Source organism: Alexandromys fortis, unplaced genomic scaffold, assembly GCF_014885135.2.
Source record: "Alexandromys fortis isolate MF-2015 unplaced genomic scaffold, M_Fortis_MF-2015_v1.1 scaffold_240, whole genome shotgun sequence".
Lineage (NCBI taxonomy): Eukaryota > Metazoa > Chordata > Mammalia > Rodentia > Cricetidae > Alexandromys > Alexandromys fortis.
This window is the reverse complement of record NW_026068133.1, coordinates 1,067,043-1,086,444: the sequence shown is the minus strand read 5'-3', so window position 1 is coordinate 1,086,444 and position 19,402 is coordinate 1,067,043. Positions and strand designations below refer to the sequence as shown.

General features: G+C 51.9%; 3 protein-coding genes across 4 annotated transcripts; all 3 read right to left on the bottom strand.

Annotated features, from left to right (window-relative positions):
* Nucleotides 1-464: 464 nt before the first annotated feature.
* Apoc4 (apolipoprotein C4) lies at nucleotides 465-4,146 on the bottom strand. 2 transcript variants are annotated; one of them, XM_050126287.1, is made up of 3 exons: nucleotides 3,989-4,146; nucleotides 1,207-1,345; nucleotides 465-690 (listed from the first exon to the last, which is right to left on the bottom strand). In XM_050126287.1, exons 1-3 carry the CDS (start codon nucleotides 4,062-4,064, stop codon nucleotides 525-527), a joined length of 381 nt encoding a protein of 126 aa, XP_049982244.1. In that variant the 5' UTR covers nucleotides 4,065-4,146; the 3' UTR covers nucleotides 465-524. The 2 variants fall into 2 exon arrangements, with proteins under 2 accessions (XP_049982244.1, XP_049982245.1); XM_050126288.1 differs by having other exon boundaries at nucleotides 1,207-1,330; nucleotides 3,989-4,145.
* Nucleotides 4,147-9,415: 5,269 nt separating this feature from the next.
* Nucleotides 9,416-12,835, bottom strand: Apoc1 (apolipoprotein C1). Its single transcript, XM_050126290.1, has 4 exons — nucleotides 12,727-12,835; nucleotides 12,544-12,619; nucleotides 12,033-12,180; nucleotides 9,416-9,570 (listed from the first exon to the last, which is right to left on the bottom strand). Exons 2-4 carry the CDS (start codon nucleotides 12,599-12,601, stop codon nucleotides 9,510-9,512), a joined length of 267 nt encoding a protein of 88 aa, XP_049982247.1. The 5' UTR covers nucleotides 12,602-12,619; nucleotides 12,727-12,835; the 3' UTR covers nucleotides 9,416-9,509.
* Nucleotides 12,836-16,234: 3,399 nt separating this feature from the next.
* On the bottom strand, nucleotides 16,235-19,222 carry Apoe (apolipoprotein E). Its single transcript, XM_050126342.1, has 4 exons — nucleotides 19,123-19,222; nucleotides 18,298-18,363; nucleotides 17,544-17,724; nucleotides 16,235-17,072 (listed from the first exon to the last, which is right to left on the bottom strand). Exons 2-4 carry the CDS (start codon nucleotides 18,338-18,340, stop codon nucleotides 16,349-16,351), a joined length of 948 nt encoding a protein of 315 aa, XP_049982299.1. The 5' UTR covers nucleotides 18,341-18,363; nucleotides 19,123-19,222; the 3' UTR covers nucleotides 16,235-16,348.
* Between the last annotated feature and the right edge of the window lie 180 nt (nucleotides 19,223-19,402).

The window sequence follows — 19,402 nt, the reverse complement described above, 5'->3', positions numbered from 1 at the left end:
GGAGTGTGGCTCAGTGACAGGGAACTTACCTGGCATGTGTGAGGCGCTAGGTTCAATTCCTAGAACCTCCCCCACTGCCTCCCCCAAAAGAAAGAGACACAACCCCCCAATCCCTGAGAGAGAGGGTTGGATATTGTGGAGGGGTTTTGGATTTGGGGAACCCACTTGGAATAGGGCCTAAGGTCTGCATGGTCGAGGAAGGAAGGAACACTATAAAGTTGTGGTTCCTCTGAACCATGCCGGCCCTCAAAGCTTTGCCTCCTGGATCTGAGCAGGCGCCTGGAAGTCTCCAGTTCACTTCAAGCCAGAACCATGAGGGGAGGTGGGCTTATCACCTTGTCCCCTTCCCCTAAAGCTTGCCTAGTGTCCTCCCTGCCAGGTGACAGCCTTTCCACTTATTAACTCCTAGATATGACGAACAGTGACCTCTGGCCTCAAGTGGAGCTACTCAGCTAATGACACAGTTTAAGAATAAACACCTTTATTGTGGGTGCCGGAGGTGGGGGGGGGAGGTGTGTGGCACTTTAACCCTGAGTCCAGTCCCTGCAGAGCAGCTGGGGACACAGGCTGTGGGTCTTGTTCAGGAGCTGGTCTCTGGAGCTTTGCAGCCAGGCCTGAGTGCGAGGACCCAGGTCTTTCAAATGGTCTTCATAGTAGGTCTGCACAAAGCCCTGGACAGCCCCAGGGCCCCTGTGTAAAGGGGACATCTTAGTTGACATCCTGGATGCCACAGGGGTTTGCTTCTGACCTTCAGACTCAAGACTCCAGACTCTTAGTTTCCCTCAGACCCAGGGGTCCAGGCCCAGCCCTCCTCCCTTAGATCCTCAGACCCAGGGATCCTGCCCTCCTCCCTCAAACCCAGGGGATCCTCAAACCCAGGCTTAGCCCTCCTCCCTCAGACCCAGGGATCCTGCCCTCCTCCCTCAAACCCTGGGATCCTGCCTTCATCCCTCAAACCCAGGGCATCCTCAAACCCAGGCTTAGCCCTCCTCCCTCAGACCCAGGGATCCTGCCTTCATCCCTCAAACCCAGGGTTCCAGGCCCAGCCCTCCTCCCTCAGACCCTCAGACCCAGGGATCCTGCCCTCCCCCCTCAGACCCAGGGGTCCAGGTCCAGCCTCCTCCTCTCTCAGACCCAGGGTCTAGCCTCTGGCTCTCTCCTTTAACTCTGGTGTTCCTTCCCAGCCAAGGAGCAGAACTCTCTCACCAGAACCACTGCCATCTGTCCCTCGTCCTGGTCACCAGCGGCTCCACCAGCTCCATCACCCTGGCCCTCACCAGGCTCCAGCGGCTGATCTCAGGGCTAGGCGTGGGGAGCAGGGGCAGGCTTTCTGTGTTCACAGATGCTGGGAAGATCAGAGGAGGTTGAGTGGGCCCGGATCCCAGAACCCCATTCCTCTCCCACTGTGTGCTGCTCCTGGGGGCAGGTGTAACTCACCTTTGTACCCAGACACCCATGTCATCTGTCACCATAGGTGACACCTCACTTCCTCGGTCCTACACTCAGTTTCCCATCCTGTTAAAGGGGCACGGTGACTTCCTACTTGAGGGCTACTGTGCTACCTAGGAGCAAGAGTACAGGAAATGCCCTGTATCTTGTACACCTTGCCAGCCTTGTCCACCAGCCTGGCTGACTGGCCCCTGACGCCATCTTCCCTTCCCCTCTGCTGGTCCCTCCCTTGGCTCTGTCTTCTGAGATTTTCTTGCTCAGTCTGCATGTTCACTTCACCTGGTGCCTCTTTCCTCCAACCGCCTGACCCTACTGCCCAAGGATGACCCCTGACCCGGAACATCCCCTGCCTCCCAGTTCTCCCCCCCCCTTGCTCTAGCACCCACACACCTAGCTAGAGACTCATGCGAGGATAATAGCACACAAGTATAGGCGCACATGCTTGTATTTTTGTTTTGTCTTAACCTCTTTTTTTTTTTCATTTGTTTTTGTGTTTTCTTTTTTGAGACAGGCTTTCTCTGTGTAGCCCTGGCTGTCCCGGAACTCGCTCTGTAGACCAGGCTGGCCTCAAACTCACAGAGATCCGCCTGCCTCTGCTTCTTGAGTGCTGGGATTAAAGATGTGAGCCACCATGCCCAACCTGTTTTAACATTTTTTGAAGACTTATTTTTAATTGTGTGTATATGTTCCTGTCCGTATGAGTATGTACGCAAGTGCACTGCCTATGGAAGTCAAAGGCATCGGATTCCCTGGAGCTGGGGTTCCAGGCAGTTGTGAGCCTGGGAACCAAACTCTACTGAACCCCAGGCCTGTGCAAGAGCAGTACATGTTCTTAACCACCGTCCTTAACAACTAGGTCATCCCTCCTAACTGTAACCTATTATTTATCTATTTATTGTTTGTTCCGAGACTCGAGACAGGTCTCTTGCAGTCCTGGCTGGTCTCATGAGGCTGAGGATAACTGCTGATCCTCTTGACTCTGCCTCCAAAGCCGTGGGCTGACAGGTGTGTGCTCCTGTCCTGGTTCATGCAGGGCTAGGGCTGGACTCCAGGGCTTCCTGTGTGTTAGCTAGGCACTCTACCAACTAAGCTGAGCCCCAGCTTGTCCTGAAGTCTGCTATGTAACTGATGCTAACCTTGAGCTCCTAATCCTCCTGCCTCCTCCTCCCAAGTGCTGGGGGTTCAGGCACGTACCATCACACCCAGACCACACACGTGCTCTAGCACCAAGACACGTATGTCACCTGCTGTCCTAAGCCTCACCTATGACTTCACTACTCCAAGACACAGTCTCCCATTCTGTGAAAGGGGCACTAAGCTAAGCACATGAGAAATACACAGGAAGGGACCTGGCACCACCAGCACTGTCTGTAGGAGAAGCATGTATATTTATATTTTATGTGCATTGGTGTTTTGCCTGCATGTATGTTTGTGTGAGATCTTGAAGTTATAGACAGTTGTGAGCTCCCATGTGGGTGCTGGGAATTGAACTCAGGTCCTCTGGAAGAACAGCCAGTGCTCAATTGCTGAGCCATCTCTCCAGCCCCGCAGCATGTCATACAGAGTCCTACTGTACAATCGTGGCTCACCAGGAACTCACTGTGTACACCAAGCTGGTCTCAAACTCATGGAGGTCCACCTGGCTCTGCCTCCCGCATGCTGGGATTAAAGGTGTGTACCCCCACCGCTTGACTATTCTGAATTTTTAAAGACTGAGGACCCCAACCATCGATCCTCATGCCTGAGCCTTTGAGGAACTGGGATTACAGGCCTGTGCCACCATACTCTGCTCGTGAGAATTTTGAATACCTGAGCAAAATAAAAAGCTATGTGTGAACACACAGACAGAAACAGCCGCACACTTAGAACTTTTCAAACATGTACCCTGGAGAGAATCACAAACGCACACACATGTCCACCCAGGAAGCATTGGTGCCTGTGATTTTAGAGCTTAGGAGGTAGAATCAGGAGGATCAGGAGTTCAAGGCCAGCCTCATCTACATAGCTAGTTCAAGGCCAGCCTGGGCTACCTGAGATCCTTTCTCAAAATAAAACAAAATGCCTGACAACAACAAAGAATAGACAGAATTAGGCAGCAACAGCAACAGCAACAGCAAGCATACTGGTGCCCACCAGGGGACGTGTGCATTTGTCACCACTGGAGCTGGCACCGAGCAGCCAAGGGTAAGGCTTTGCTGGCAGAGTTCTCACGAGGTCCTGAGTTTGATGCCCAGCACCACACAACCCAGGTGTCGCAGGGCATGCCTGTAATCTGAGCACTTCAGGATGGAGGCAGGAACATTAGAAATTCAAGATCATCCTTAGACCCTATGTTCTATCCCCGTGTGTGGCTGTGTGTGTGGAGGCGTGTGTGTGTGTGTGTGTGTGTGTGTGTGCGTGCGCGCGCACGTATGTGTGTGCCCATGTGTGTGTATGTGTGTGTGTTATACTTGTCTTACATGGCTACTGACACATTTGATGAAACCAAATGGTACCCCATCCAGAGAATCCCACCTCCAGCCCGTCCCCCACTCCTCACCTACAAGGCTGGCCAGGAGCAGCACCGAGAGGCAAAGTAAGGGCAGGGCCTGCAGCCTGCATCCCAGGAGGGACATTTCTGGGGACTTGATTTCTCTGTCCGTCTGTCCCTCTGTGCTCCACTCTACACTGGAAAGAGACCTCCCTCTGTCACCTCTCCACTCCTCTTGGCAGAACTTCAAAGAGATGGGCCTGCTGACACTGGCAGTCAAAGGCCATGTCCGCCCTCGCCTGCCTCCCTCCTTCCTGCCCTCCCAGGGTGCTGTCCTGGCCTGACAGAAGACAGAAGCTCCTACACTGAAGCGGATTCAAATCCTGCCTCCACCAAACTTTCCCTGGATCCTGTTTCTCACTATGGGAATTGAGACTACAATCTATATATGAGAAATTGGTGCATGTGTGGAATTTGTTCTGTTTTATTTTGAGACAGGGTCTCATGTAGCCCAGGCTGCCCTGGAACTCTATCTTCAAGAATGATATAGAATCCTTATTCTCCTCCCTCCATCTCCCAGATATTGGCGCAACAGGCAGGTGCCACCATGCCTGGCTCTCCTATGTACTTTTTAAAAAATAATTTATTTAACTTTATTTATTTACTTATTTATTTGAGACAGAGTTCCTCTGTGTAACAGCCCTGACTGTCCTGGAACTCACTTTGTAGACCAGGCTGTCCTTAAACTCACAGAGATCCACCTGCCGCTGCCTCCCGAGTGCTGGGATTAAAGGAGTGCGCCACTATTGCCTGGCAACATTCTTAGTGTATTTTTAACTGTGTGTTTATGTGTCTGCCTGTGTCGAGGTATGTACACATAAGTGTGTGAGTGCAGGTGCCCACGGAGGTGTCAGATTTCCCTAGAACTGGATATGAGCTGCCTGATGTGGGTGCTGGGAACTAAATTCAGGTCCTCTGGAGATAGGTTTAACTACTAAGCCATTCCGGTGGCTCTTTAGTTGTTTTTAGTTATGTTTATTTGCAAGTGTGTGTTGTGTGTGTATATGTGCATGTTGTGTGTCTGTGTGTTGTGTGTGTGTACATGTTGTGTGGTTGTGGGTGTGTCCACACCACCAAATACATATGGAGGTCAGAGGACAGCTTCAGCTTTCAGGAGCTGGTTCTGTCCTCCCACCAGGTAGACCCAGGGATCAAATTTGGGTAGTTAGGCTTGGCCGCAGGTACCTTTACCTGCCATCTTGCCTCCTCTTCCTCCTCTTCTCCCTTCCTCACTCTCTGCGTGAGGCAGGGTCTTGTTATGACCCTTTTGCCTCAGCTTCTTGAGTTCTATGATTTCAAGGGTAAACCACATCAGTGAGTGAAATATGTTCTACGCATGATTTAGGAATGTCACCAAGAGATATTTAAACATTACCTATTCATCTGAAGTTGAAATGTAACCGTGTACCCTGTGGCTTCCTGCTTGTTTTTTGACTGTTCACTGAGACAGGTTCTCAGGACAACCTTGACTGGCTTTACATTTCTATCCTCCTGCCTCTTCCTTCCCTGTGCTGGGATGACATGTGACGCATGCCCAGCACACTCTGCTTCCACACAGAGAATCTCCAGATGAATTCTCTGCTGCAGCCATCACTGTACGGAGCAACCCTGCCCCAGACGCCTGCCTGCAGATGCTGACTGCTTGTCACATGTCGGCTTCTCGTGGACAGTTAAAAAAAAAATCACGCAGAGTTGCTGTTTGCCATGATGCAAACATTTCAGGAACAGACTTCGGGGGTGGTTGCACAACAGTGTAAACGTACTCAACACTGCTGACCTAAACACCTGAAAGTGGCTGAAATGGTAAATTTTATGGTCTGTGGTTTTATTTTTTCCACAGCAGATGAAAGAAAACAGAAGTGCAAACCAACCACAGATCCCCATGTCTGGCTATGAAAAGGACCTCTTGCTGGACATGGTTATGGTGATGCATGCCCGGCATCCAAGACTGGAGAAGCTGAGGCGGGAGGACTGTTGGGTTGATTTAGAGTGACATAGGAAGACCCTGCTGCCCACCAGAGCAGGAGGGGTATGCTGTCTATAGCCAAACCCCAGCTCTTTTCAGCACTGAGACCTGGTGCAGGTTGCTTAACCTCTGTGGACTGATTGCTTCACAGCGACAAGTGATTGGTTAATTATCTGGCTTGTAGGCTGGCCTGAGACAGGCCAGAGCGTCAGGAGATGGGTGATCACAGTGTAACTAAGTCAGTTGCTATTTTATTTATTTATTTATTTTTCATTAGAATGTTTATTAAAAATATAGACTGACAGTTCTGTGCCTAAGTGTCACTGTGGGTGTGTGCTGACTCCCAAACAGGCTCTTCACAAATACACTTGGAGCGGAAGTTGTAAACAGAAACGACTGCCATTTCAGACACAAGCCCCTCGGAGTCTGACATTTTGACAGTCCCATCAACACTCACAGAGGCGGACAGCACGGGCTCTCGGGCCCACCATGACCACAAGACATCTTTTTGCACTTCCCAAATACTTTTATATTTCAGCTATGAAGGTCAGTTCCCAAGGCCTGCTATTTATTCATTTTTGAAAAAGAAAACAGATTTGATAGCCAGGCACAGTGGCACAGGCATTTAATCCCAGAACTCAGAAAGCAGAGACAGGAGGATAGTTGTAAGTCACCATATCACACTTTGATTTGTTTGTTTGTTGTTTTTAGAGACAGGGTTTCTCTGTGTAGCTCTGGATGTTCTGGAACTTGCTCTGTAGACCAGGCTGATCAGGAACTCACAGAGATCCTCCTGCCTCTGCCTTCCGAGTGCTGGGACTGAGGGTGTGTGCTATCACCACCCAGTAATTTTTATTTTAATTTTTTAAAAGACAGGGTCTCAGTATGTAGCTCTGGCTGATCTGAAATTCACTTATGTGGACCAGGCTGGTTTTGTACTCAGAAATCCACCTGCCTCTACCTCCACAGTACTGGAATCAAAGGTGTGTACCACCAGCACCAGGCCAGACTTTGACTTTTTTGAATAAGGGTTCTCCCGATGTAGCCCTAGGTGCCTGGAACTGTGATCATCCTGTATCTGCCTTCCAAGTGCTTGGGTAATAGGTCTGCACCACCACAGGGATAGAATGTAGGGTCAAGTGTATGCTAAACAAGAACTCTACCAACGGATCCTGAGTGTGATCATCTTTATTTGGCACATGCTTCCTTACACACACTGTGCTACAGGCCCAGAGTGAGTGGCTTTGGTGCCTCCCAGAGGTTAGAGATCTCCCCCCCCCCGCCCCAGAGTTAAGAATTGAACCCAGGGCTTTGTGCCTAGGCAGGGGCTCTACCACTGAGCTACACCCCAACCTCTCACTGGGGATTCTAGGCAAGGGCTCTTCCACCGAATCATGCTCCTATCCAGCATTCTTTTCTCACATATGTGGAAACTGAGACTGTAGTTGTTAGTGGGGACTGAATCTAGTTGTCCTTCACCATTTTACCATGCTGGGACAACACTTGACCCTCTCTCCATGCAGTGGGGCTCTCTGGGGAAGGTCTCTGTCCTCTGCCCTTAATCCAAAGTCAGCACACAGGGTGGCTGTGGGCTGTTTGCTGTTTGGTGCCTGCAATGTTTGCTCATCCTGGGGACAGGAACAGACTGAAGGTCGTCCAGGATGGACATCAGGGGCAACTAACAAACAAGGAGAAAGAAAAGTAATCAGTGAAGGGAATGGGACAATTGGAGGCATGACGGTGCAAATCTGAGGACCGAGAGCATCCCTGATACCCAAGCTGTCCTTCAAGTTGCCAAGCACGCCAGCAAACAAAAACTCTCCTTTTAGTTCTCTTTTTGGCTTTTGAGATAGAGTCGCATTGTAGCCAGGCTGGTCTCAAGCTGACGCTGATCCTCTTGCAAAACCTCCCAGGTCCTACTCTCCTGTCCCTTGGTCGCTGATCTCATCATGATCGATAATCCCTGCTTTTACCATTGAGGCCTCAACCCTCATTCTTTTTACTCTTCTTTTGGAGGTTCTAACCTCTTCAGCTGCATGCTTGGGGCTGTGGCAGGAAAGTTTGGAGTAAAAGGGTTTTCGGGGGCCTAGGAAATGTGGCTCAGTTAGTAGCATGCTTGCCTAGTACACATCAAGTCCTGATTTTCCTCTCTAGCATTGCAGAAAACTAGGCATGGTGGCACAAGCCTGCAATCCCAGGACTTGGGAGCAGTGGAAGGTGGATCTCTGTGAGGACCAGGACAGCCCGGTCTATGTAGGAAGTATATAGCAAGACCCAGTCTCAAAAAGAAGGAGGAAAGAGATAAGGAAAGAGGAAATCCCCCAGTGAGGTGACTTAGGGTGTGGCTCAGTGGTAGAGCCCCTGCCTAGAATCCCCCAGTGAGGGGCTGGGGTGTGGCTCAGTGGTAGAGCACCTGCCTAGCATGTGTCAGGCTCTGGGTTTTGTGGGAATGCAGTGTGTTAAAACAGGCCTAGCACAGATCTACAATACAACACTCAGGAGGCTCAGGAGGCTGAGGCAGGACACTGTTTAGTGAGGCCTGCCTGGTCTACAAAGCCTTCTTGAGTCATGTCTTGTAAACCCTTTTCAAAAAAACAAAGCAAACAAAAGCAAAACAAAGAGCCCAAAGCCAAAAACTGATGTGTTTAAATTAAGCAATCATTGCTTTGACCAAATATTATTCATCGTTGGCCCTGTGAGCAGCTCTAGGTGAACAATGCCTATGGATGTATTGGCAACAACAGTCTTGGCCATGTTACTGGGGGCTCATGGTAACAGTTCCCAGCTAGAATTGACAGCGATGCAATGCAGAACAGGCCTGGAGTAGGGGAGGGCTTCCTGGAAGAGGGGATACAAGTACTAAGACCTGGTAGCTGAGTACTGCATCTGTCTTTCTGGCTCTCTTCTGTGCCCTCCCCAGCCCCTGCTACTGTTTTCCATTTCTCTTCATTATCCACTTACAGTTCAATGAGCACCTACTCTGTGTAGAAGTAAAAGCGACCCAGCCTTACCTGGGTCATACCAAAGCAGAAGAGTGTAAGCCCGCGATCATGCCAGGCTACGCATTCAGTCCGGCTCCCTGCTTTCTGGCAGCATGACCTTACCTCTCTGAGTCTCCATGCTCATAGGACATGAATATGGTTCTCAAAGAAGGTTCTTTGGGGGAATCACAAAGTTAAAACAATGGAGACAGAGCCAGGGCTGGAGAGATGGTTCAGCGGTGAAGAGCACTGGCTGCTCTTCCAGAGGACCTGGGTTCACTTCCCAACACCCACACGGCGGCGGCTCACAATCTTCTCCAGTTTGAGGAGCAGTCACACCCTCTTTTGGCTTCCGTGAACGCCGCACATACATGGTGCACATGCACACATGCAGGTAAAACACCCATACACGTAAAAATAAACGCACAAAGCAAACATTCTCAGTATCGTCCCTCAGCTCCGCCCCCACGCAAAGCACTTCGGGGCGCATTTGTTCATGGTAGTCTTTTTATTGGTGTAGGATGAGGGACCTGCCACATCACGTGGGTGTCCTTGCTGCACTAGGTGGCCGCCCACCAGGTGCTCAGGCAAATGTGGTTTTGATCTTCTCCTTCATTTTGCCGAATGTCTCTGAAATCCAGGTCCTTTAGAGAGAGATGAGGACAGGGTCACTGTTCACTGTGTCCTCCAAGGGGTCAGAGCCCTGCTTCCTACTCCTTTAGTGTCCCTGTCCTTAATCCCCACCCACACTGTCTGTGGTCAGTTTCTCTGTCTGTTTTCTCACATAGACCAGAGCTCTATGTGTTTTCAGAAAGGGTCTCAGGTAGCCCAGGCTAGCCTCCACCTTGACAGGTAGCTAACGATGACCTTGAACTTCTGACCCTCCTGTCTCTACCTCCCAGATACTGGGATGTACTTTTATGTCTGGTTTTCTGTGGTGCTGGGGGCCAAACCCTAGGCTTCCTGCATGCAAGGCAAGCACTCTACCAACTGAACCAAGTTCCCCACTCAGATGGAGCATAGCTCAGCATCCCAGCACTCGGGAGGCAGAGGCAGGCAGATCTCTGTGAGTTCGAGGCCAGCCTGGTCTACAAGAGCCAGTTCCAGGACAGGCTCCAAAGCTACAGAGAAACCCTGTCTTAAAAAAACCGAAGGGGGAAAAAAAAGACAGGAAGGAATCAAAAGTCAAAGAACTTCCTCTTTCAAAGCCCGCCAGTGTAAGAGTTGGTGAGCAGGTGTATAAAAAGGACAAAGGATACCTTCAGGTTTCCTCAGATAGCATCTCCCTGATCTAGGCTGGCCAGCTAGCCCCAGGGATCTGCCTGCCTCTCCAACAGAGAGGTTAAGAGCATTCACCACCTTACTTCACTTACACTTTATTTTGTTTCTTGGTTTTGATTTTGGTTTTTGAAGACAAGGTTTCTCTCTGTAGCCCTGGTTGTCCTGGATCTCTCTCTGTAGACCAGGCTGGCCTTGAACTCACAGAGATCCACCTGTCTCTGCCTCCTAATATGCCTCCCAAGTGCTGGGATTAAAGGGGTATGCCAAGCCGGGTGGTGGTGGCGCATGCCTTTAATCCCAGCACTGGGGAGGCAGAGGCAAGCGGATCTCTGGGAGTTCGAGGCCAGCCTGGACTACAAGAGCTAGTTCCAGGACAGGAACCAAAAGCTACTGAGAAACCCTGTCTCGAAAAATTAAAAAAAAAAAGGGGGGGGGTATGCCACCACTACCTGGTCATTTATACAGTTTTTAAAGCTTTACTTTTATACGTGAATTTGTGTGCTTGGGTGCCTGCAGAGGCCAGGAGCCGGCATTGTAGCCCCTGGAGCTGGAATTACAGGCTGTTGTGAGCCACCTGATGTAGGTGCTGGGGACAGCAAGTGCTCTTAGCTGCTGAACCTCAAGACTGTTTTAAAATGCGGAGCCTGGGTATCAACTTCAGGCATTTTATATGCTGAATGGCCTTCCCTCAGTCTCCCTCCATCTTCTTATCTTTAGTTAGCTTTTTTTTTTTTTTCCAAATCTTGTTTGTTTCATTTGTCGGGATTAAAAACATGTGCCACCACACCCCATGAGGCATGCCATCTCTTGCTTCGCGCCTACTCTGGCCCGTGCTTGCCTAAGCTGTCACCACCCTATTTCTTGCCTTCCTCCTTGGCCTAAGTTATTCTCCCCTTGTCTGAAAGGCAGGTCTTTCTTGTCTGTAAATCTTCCTGCCTCAGGGCCTTTGCACTTTCGCTACACAGGAAACTTTCTTGCCAAGTTTAGGCCTGCCTGGCTGGATATTGGTAATCAAACTCAGACCTCACTTTAAATGAATGGTTTGTCTACTTGCCAAAATGAGCAGAAATTGGCTAAACCAACCTGTTTACAGCATACCAGACTCCTCGCAGGTCGCTTTCATTTCCCTTTCAAAATCGCCCCCTCTTTTTTTTCTTTTGTTTCTGTTTTGAGGCCTTCCCTCAGCCTCCCAAGTTGCTAGGTTGTTTTTTTCTGTCCCCTTCCTCCTCAGACAGGGTTCCTTTGGGTAGCCTTGGCTGTGCTAAAACTGGCTCTGTAGACCAGGCTGGCCTCGAACTCACAGAGATCTGACTGCTTCTGCCTCCTGAAGGCTGGGATTAAAGGTATGCGCCACCAGCACCCAGTTAGTGGCCTGGGTCTTAGCCCAGCATCCCCTAATCTCCCTTCTTTAGTTATCTTTTGGGCTACTGTGAACTGGAAAGGCTCTGATCTGCACAGCTCCAGCTATGACCCCCATCCCAACTCTCCTCTCTTTCTATTCCAGTCCCCGAGACTCCTGGTCTTATCCTGTCTCAAGAACATATAGGTATCTCAGGATCTAAGGGAGTTCAGGGTCTAAGGTGGTCTGTTAGCCCCCAAGCTTGGGCCCTTCACTACCTCCCAGAAACCCCTCTACCAGGTGGCTAGGAGTTTCACAGCCTGCTCCCCAGACTCCAAGCACCTTGAGACCTAGCTCTGTGACCTCAGGGACAGTGTCAATCACTTTTCTGGTGCTCAGTTTCCCCACTGTGGCAGTGACAGATTGTCCACTAGGACTTTTTACACAGACACCCTCAGAACCCGCCCTGCCGTGAAAGGGCCTAACCGGGTCTTGGTCAGAAATTCCTTCTGTTTGATGTGTTCAATGGCTGCCCGGGCCTTGTCTTCCAAAGTGTTCCCAAACTCCTTCAGCTTATCTGGTAAGTTCTCAAATGTGCTGGACAAGTCAGGGGTCGCCTGGGCTGGGGCTGGGCCTGCAATGAGAGGGTTGTAAGCAAACCCGTTAGCATGGGGGAGGGTATCGGAGTGACCCACCAGACTCAGGACGATGCTCATTAGTGTGTTACTTCACTGTCCACCGCCACCATCTACACTCCACCTCTTTTAGGAAGATCAGCCAATCCCAGCGGCTGTAGCTAGGGCTCTTTTGGATAGACTAGCCTCCCGCAGTACCACTTTGACAGAAAAATAAGCTATCTGGCAGGTGGGGTGGCAGACCATCCAAGGGCCGTAGCGGAAGGGGGACAAAGAAAAGCACCAAAGAGCACTCGCCAGGGTCCTCTAAGTCTCGTCCCTGGGCCCACAACCAGCTCCACACTTCCATGCCCATTTCTTACCTTCCAAAGCCATGGCCAGGACCACAATCAGGACAGGAAGTGAGATGAAGAGCCTCATGGTGGCTGGAGGGGCACCCTGGAGGCAGACGGGGGGACATCACTAACACCTTCCCACCCCCATCATGATCCCACCACCCCCTCCCTTGGCTGTAGGAAGTGGGGAGCACTTTCCCACGCACCAACCTGGATCTAAGTCAGATCTGTTAGGTGGAGCGCAGGGGTGGGAGGATCTTGCACTGGGGTTTAACAGGTTGGGTCAGGGGGCGGAGCAGGCTCATCGCCCTCCCCCTGAGCCTCCCTCTTGCCTTTGTGCCCACCTATTTTTTTTTTTTTTTTGACATAGTCTCTTTGTCTGGCTTAGGACTTGTGATCCTCCTGCCTCTGCCTCTCTAGCGAGTGTTGAGATTACAGGCATGCACAACCATAACCCACCCACCTCTTTCTGCCATACTGTTGGCTACTGGGAGTCAGGCCCCTACCAAGCCCATCATTTAGGCCTAAGACTTGTCACTGGTTAGCATCCTCACTCCCACTCAGGAATTACATTGGTCTCACCTGCTCTCTGAGGCTGTCTCACCTTAGAAACAACTCCCCCCATCTGCCCGTACTCCCAGATCCCACCCCGAGCTCTCACTGCATCCTCCGGTCAGCTCTGCTCTGCCCTTTCCTTGACCACAAGCCTTAGTGCAGACTCTGTCAGGATGCTGGGAGCTAGCCCCTACCTCCCTTCACCTCCAACGCCTTTGCATCTGGGCACCCTAGACCTCCTCTGATGCCCTCTAAGATCTTGTCACGCCCTAATCTGCCTTCTTTAGGAGATGCCACTTCAGTGAGTCAAAACTGCAGAGCCTCTCAGTTTGCAAAGCTGCACATCCCTCCCCCCCAACTGACACCAACCACCCCCTCCCTGCCTGTAAGACACTATTATCTCTCCTTGGGCCTCTCAGGCCCCTCCAGGCCCCAGACCGGCCTCCCTGCCCCCTTCCTCCACCACATCCTTTCCCTGAGGCTGGAGTCCAAGGCCTTTCCCTCCCTCAGAGATGTCATTGACCGCTAGTGACCCCCTGGCAGCTGGTGGCTATGGGCCTCACACTCTAGGTTGGCTGGCCCATTGCCCCTGCAACCCACGTGTCAGTTCCAGGGAGGGGGCTCAACAGGGGATGGTTGTGAAAGGGGAGGAACAGACTAGACCCTGGCTGGGTTGCAACATCTCTGGGGCCAGCTCACAGCTTCTTGTCCATGTGGGCGCCAGGCCTGACCCTTTTGCTTCCTGAACTGAACACTGCTCAATGCTCAAGCACCCATCTGAATAATGTAACAGATTCCCCCTGCTCCACCCCGGAGCTTCCATTTTCATCCTCTCCCTGGCAACAGGGCCTCCTGTGCCACAGGTGGGTCATGGAAGCACAGCTGAGGTCATTAAACTACTAGCCATTCAACTCTGGTATTTTTCTTCTTTCTTTCTTTCTTTCTTTTTTCTTTTTCTTTTCTTTTCTTTCTTTTTCTTTTTTTTTTTGTGAGACAGAGTTTTGCTGTGTAACCCTGCTGTCCTGAAACTCACTGTGTAGACCACACTGGCCTCAAACTCAGAGATCCACCTGCCTCTGCCTCCCAAGTTGCATGTACCACCTCTGCTCGGCTTCAATGCTGATTCTCACACTTGAAGATGACACTCTGATTTTTAGTAAGGTCAACCAGCACTCCATGGCTCCCCTTACAAACCTTCTTCTGTAATGTCTTTCTATGATCCCTGCCTCACCTCTGGTACGACCAGGTCTCCGCCTTTGCTTACAGCTCTCTGCTCCTGGTGGTACATTCCTGTAAACCCCTCACTTGGGGTGCGGAAGCAGGAAGATATGGAGTTCAAGGACAGTCTTGGTTATAGATTGAGTTTAGGCCAGCCTGGGCTACAGGAGGAGATCCTGATTCAAAAACAACAACAACGAAAAGGGCTGAGGAGGCCACGGCTCAGCTGGTTGAACACTTGCCTGGCATGGAAGGAAAGCCCGGATGTCATCCGTAGCACTACCTACAGCTGGGGGTGATAGTGCAAGTCTATCTAGGCAGGAAGACCAGGGGTTCAAGGTCATCCTTGGCTACGTGGAGATAGCTCTGGGTGGGTGTATTGAGGCCTTGTTTCAAATGAACAAAAACAAAATCTCTCTTTAGAACTCAAAATCGAGCTCTAAGCTTGATCTGGTGGCACAAACCTGCAGTTCCAGCCTTTCCAGCATTTGGGGCTTAGGCAAGCAGATTCATCATTCAAAGCCAACCTGGCTCAAATAACACCAAAACAATTCAGGTCTTTAGTGGGACCCATGCCTGATATGGTCTCCCCTCATCTAGATATTGGAGGCTCTGAGAGTGTGTTCCTAGCCCCTAGGCATGACGTGTGGCTGTCCTGAGCCCTGCCACTCAGCCCACTGACCCTTCTTCTCCCTGGGTCCCATGAATCATCTGTGGGAGTGGTGCCTGCCTCCAGATAATGCTCAATTTGGTGCCAGGAAGAGCTCCAGGCTCAGGCTGTGCCAGAGGCAGTGGGGGACTGAAACCATGGTCTGACCCAAGAGACAAACAGCTCAAGCCCTGGCCTGCCCCTGTTGGTGGGAGCCTTGCTATGTTCCTGAGAACTGAGGGGGTGGGAGGGAAAGCCAGCCAGGGGCTCTCCAGCTTCCACCCTGACCCCTCGAAGTGCCAGCTCCCAATCAGAACAGACAGAGAAAACGTCTTTGTATCCCCATAGGCTTTCTGGGAAAGACAAGTAGCAGAAGTGGGGGAGAAAGGGTGGGCTTGGGGCTGCCCAAAGCCTGACCCAGAGGAAGCAGAGACCTAGCTATCTTCAGAGTGCAGGAGAAAGGCAGAGACTCCAAGAGCTACACTGTTAGAAGAAAATGGATCAACCAAAGACCCAGAGCAAAAGAAACTGCAGGAGGTGAGATAACAGAGGCTCAGGAAAACAGGAAGCAGAAAAGGAAGCCCTGAGAGTGAACAGAGAGGAGACAAAGCCAGGAGGAGGAATCAGATAAGACTACAGCGGAGGAGGGATGGAGGAGGCCGGCAGATGAGTAAACACAGCCCAGCAGATGTTTAAGTTGGGAAAAGTAGCTCAGCAGAGATAGGGTGGTGCACACCTGTTTTCTTAGTTCCCGCAGAGGCTGAGGACAAAGATTCAAATATTCAAGGCCTTCCAGGGCTGGAGGTCAAGGAATCTCAGTTGAGATCCTATCCCAAAATAAAAAGAAGGGTAGTAATATAGACAAGTATTAGAGATCCTGCCTAGAATTTCCCAATAAGGGGCTGGGGGTGTGGCCCAGTGGTAGAGCCCCTGCCTAGAATCCCCCAGTGACAGCTGGGGTGTGGCCCAGTGGTAGAGCCCCTGCCTAGAATCCCCCAGTGAGGGGCTGGGGTGTGGCTCAGTGGTAGAGCCCCTGCCCAGAATCCCCCCACTGAGGGGCTATGGGTGTGGCCCAATGGTAGAGTACCAGCTCTTAAAGTTGCTAGGTTCAAGGCTTACTCTTTTGCTGCAGAACCTGAAGAAGCCAAACTATAGGTGAAACAAAAGAACATAGCCTCCCCTACCCTGCAGGGCAGTGACAGTGTCAGGGAATGTGTGGCTAATGTGCGGGAGAGAAGATAAATTGAGACTGGAGCTGTAAGCTGTGTAGAATCATTCACTCGCAGAGACCCAGCAGATGCTTGGAGAATCTTTATTAAGCAAGGGCCACCAGGGGGCCAAAGCGGTACTGGGGACAGGGCCACCTGCTGGCCGTGGGTGTTGCCGCAGTGGATAGGAGAGGGATACTCATTAACTCTCCTGGGGCACTGAGGAGGGTGGGATGGGGTTGGTAGCCACGGAGGCCTGTATCTTCTCCATGAGGTTTGCCCACTGGCGCTGCATGTCTTCCACCAGCGGCTCGAACCAGCCCTTAAGGCGGGCCTGGAAGATCTCGGCTTGCAGGCGCATCTGCTGGGCCTGCTCCTCCACTTTAGCACGCACCTCCTCCATCTGCTCACGCACCTCTTCCAGGCGGTCACGGGCCTGGTTGCCCACCTCCTCCAGCCGCCCTCGGATGCGGGCACCCAAAGCCTGGGCGCGTTCGCGCAGGGGCTGGGCTGCTCCAGCGCCTAGATTGGCTGTGCGCTGGCGACCCTGCTCCACTAATGGCCCCAGGCGCTCACGGATGGCGCCCACGCCACGCTCCGCGCCCTCGCGTGCCCCGGCCTTGTACACCGCCAGGCGCTTCTGCAGATCCTCCGCATCCCGCATCAAGCGCTTGCGCAACTTGCGCAGGTGCGTGGTGAGGCGGGCCCGCAGCTCCTCTGTGCTCTGGCCCAGCATGGTCTGCACCTCGTTGCGGTATAGCCCCAGTCGGTTGCGTAGATCCTCCATGTCTGCACCGAGCCGAGACTGTGCTGCCTGCACCTCTTTGGCCAGCCTGGCTCGTGTCTCCTCTGCCATTGGGCCCATCTGTTCCTCCAGCTCCTTTTTGTAAGCCTTCAGTTCCGTCATGGTGTCCTCAATCAGTACCCTGCAGGCCCAGAGGAAACACACAAGAAAGATGAGGACCAAGATAGAAGGGCCCCAAAGACAGGGGTGAGGTGGGCAAGAAACTAAGAAGGGTGTGTTGAGCCTTTGAAGCCAGCTTGATTGGGACTCTTGTTTTAAACCAAAAACCGCTGGGTGGCGCACATCTTTAATCCTAGCACTCAGGACGCAGTGGCAGGTGGATCTCTGTGAGTTTGAGTTCTTTCGAGTGTTCGAGTGAGTTCCGGGACAGCCAGAGCTGTTACACAGAGAAACCCTGTCTCAAAAAGACCCCCCCCCCAAAAAAATACCAGCACCCAGAAGGCTAATAAGGCAGAAATATAGAGAGTTCAAGGCTAGCCTGGGTTACACACAAAAAACAAGAAGTGGGTAGGTGCCCAGAGAGTCAGACACCCCGGGGCCTGGAGGATGTTCAGTGGGTGCAGAGGGTAAAGGTATAGGGCTGGGCACTCACGTCAGTTCCTGAGTGACCTGTGAAGTCTGCAGCTCTTCCTGGACCTGGTCAGACAGTGTCTGCACCCAGCGCAGATAATCCCAGAAGCGGCCCAGGGCCTGCTCCCAGGGTTGGTTGGTCTGCCATCCCAGCTGATCGGTCACCTCCGGCTCCAGCTCCGGCTCTCCTTCGGCCAGGCATCCTGTGCAGAGTAATTTCAAGGCTGGATCAGGACCTACAGTGCCCTTGGGTTTCTTTGAAGGAACAGTGGGTCCGAAGGGGGTGGAGTCTGTTTCATTACTACAAGCATGCATTGTCCTGGTGTCCCAGAAGTACAGAGCAGAGACCAGGCAGGTGTGGAATTAGAAAATATATACCTCCCTTTTAAAAGCAAATATATGATATATATTACATATTTTAACTTTTTATTTGTGCGTGTGTGTGCGCGCGCACGCACGCGTGTCCCTTGGAGGTCAGAAGACAGCTAGAGGGAATTGGCTTTCTCCTTCCACCATATTGGTCCTGGAGATGACAGGTCTTCAGGCTTGGTGGCAGCACCTTTATTCCCAGAGCTATATGGCAAATCAATCCTCTTATTTTACAGATAGGGGAAATCAAGGAAATCACACAGCTGTGCTTCGGAATATTGAATCTCAGAGAGGCCTCAGAACTGCCCCAGTCCCAGCCCGCCAGCGCCAGTGTTGGAGACCTAAGGCTAGAAAGGAGTCAAGAGAGGAGCCGAGGAAGAGGCACCAGTGAACCCTTGTTCCCGTACCTGCCAGCAATGTGACCACCAGCACGGCCCACAGAGCCTTCATCTTCCCGATTGTGAGTGGCCAGTCTGGGGGAGAGAGAAATTGTCTTTGAAAAGCTAGGGGGGTATTCCGCCCACCCAGAAAGCCCCACCCTACCTCCCTTCTCAGATCTGAGAGCTCAGCCAATCACAAACATTTCCCAAAGAGAGCTCCCGCAGTTCCCAAAGGTCTAAGTACTCCCCCTCCGGTGTTAGCTATCGGCATCCCTGGGGTAGATCCGCTGCCAAAAATTCCAGCTCCCTTTCCTACGGTTCAAATTCCACCTCACCGGGACACAGCGGGCAGTCCATTTTACATCCCTCGTTCTGCCTTCCCGGCTAAGCTCTGCTTTCCGTTTTGGTGCTAATTTACCGCGCACTTAATCATCCTCTAGCCCGGCGAGGTGGTGCCCTCACATAACCCCAGAACTCGGGACACTGAGGCATGGGGATCGTCAGTTTGAGGCCATCCCAGGTTACTTGGGGACTGCGATGGAAACCAGGAGGTGTTTATATAAACGCAGTCTAAGGCACTTTCCCAGCTCTTTCGCGGAAGGATGGTCCCACCTTCTGGTTGTGCTGGATGCCGCGCAACATACTCCAGGAGGTGGCCCCTCCAGCTCCTCCATCTGTCCTGACTCGGGCAAAGGCTAGTCACCTCATGTCCTTAGTTTGTCCCCAAGTGTTTCTATCGTGCTTTCTGCTTTTCCAATTCTTGCCCGTTTCCTAGACGCCTGGAGATCCCAAGGTCCCCAGCCTACATCGTCCCAAGGCCCCTGGGTGAGTCCCCAGCCCAGCGTGTCTTACCAGCTCCTTCAGAAACAAGTCCTTAGCCTCTGGGGGTTGAGCAGGGCCCTGGATCCGAGACTCGTCCAATTATAGGGCTCCCCCTGCCCCGCCCCCTCCTCAGGGCTAGGGCGGGCAGGGCCAGCCCCCTGTCACGAGGCGGGTTGCTCTCCCCCCCCCCTTCACAGCAGGGCAGAGGAAAGAGGTGGAGTTTGGAGGCCTTGTGACTCCCCCCCCCCCCAAATCCCCACAAGTGAGTTTACACTTCACCGAATAAACCAGGCATCTTTCTCCATAGCGG

Bases quoted from the DNA above. Each gene is read 5' to 3' on its own strand.
- Apoc1 (XM_050126290.1), bottom strand. From the start codon at position 12,601: ATGAGGCTCTTCATCTCACTTCCTGTCCTGATTGTGGTCCTGGCCATG. The intron at 12,181-12,543 runs GTAAGAAATGGG...CTCTCATTGCAG, and splicing joins CCTGGCCATGGCTTTGGAAG to GCCCAGCCCCAGCCCAGGCG. The intron at 9,571-12,032 runs GTTAGGCCCTTT...CTCTCTCTAAAG, and splicing joins GAATTTCTGACCAAGACCCG to GACCTGGATTTCAGAGACAT.
- Apoc4 (XM_050126287.1), bottom strand. From the start codon at position 4,064: ATGTCCCTCCTGGGATGCAGGCTGCAGGCCCTGCCCTTACTTTGCCTC. The intron at 1,346-3,988 runs GTGAGGAGTGGG...TGATCTTCCCAG, and splicing joins GCTCCTGGCCAGCCTTGTAG to CATCTGTGAACACAGAAAGC. The intron at 691-1,206 runs GTGAGAGAGTTC...CCCTTTACACAG, and splicing joins GACAGATGGCAGTGGTTCTG to GGGCCCTGGGGCTGTCCAGG.
- Apoe (XM_050126342.1), bottom strand. From the start codon at position 18,340: ATGAAGGCTCTGTGGGCCGTGCTGGTGGTCACATTGCTGGCAG. The intron at 17,725-18,297 runs GTACGGGAACAA...TACTCTGCACAG, and splicing joins GGTGGTCACATTGCTGGCAG to GATGCCTGGCCGAAGGAGAG. The intron at 17,073-17,543 runs GTGAGTGCCCAG...CTGGGCCTGCAG, and splicing joins CAGGTCACTCAGGAACTGAC to GGTACTGATTGAGGACACCA.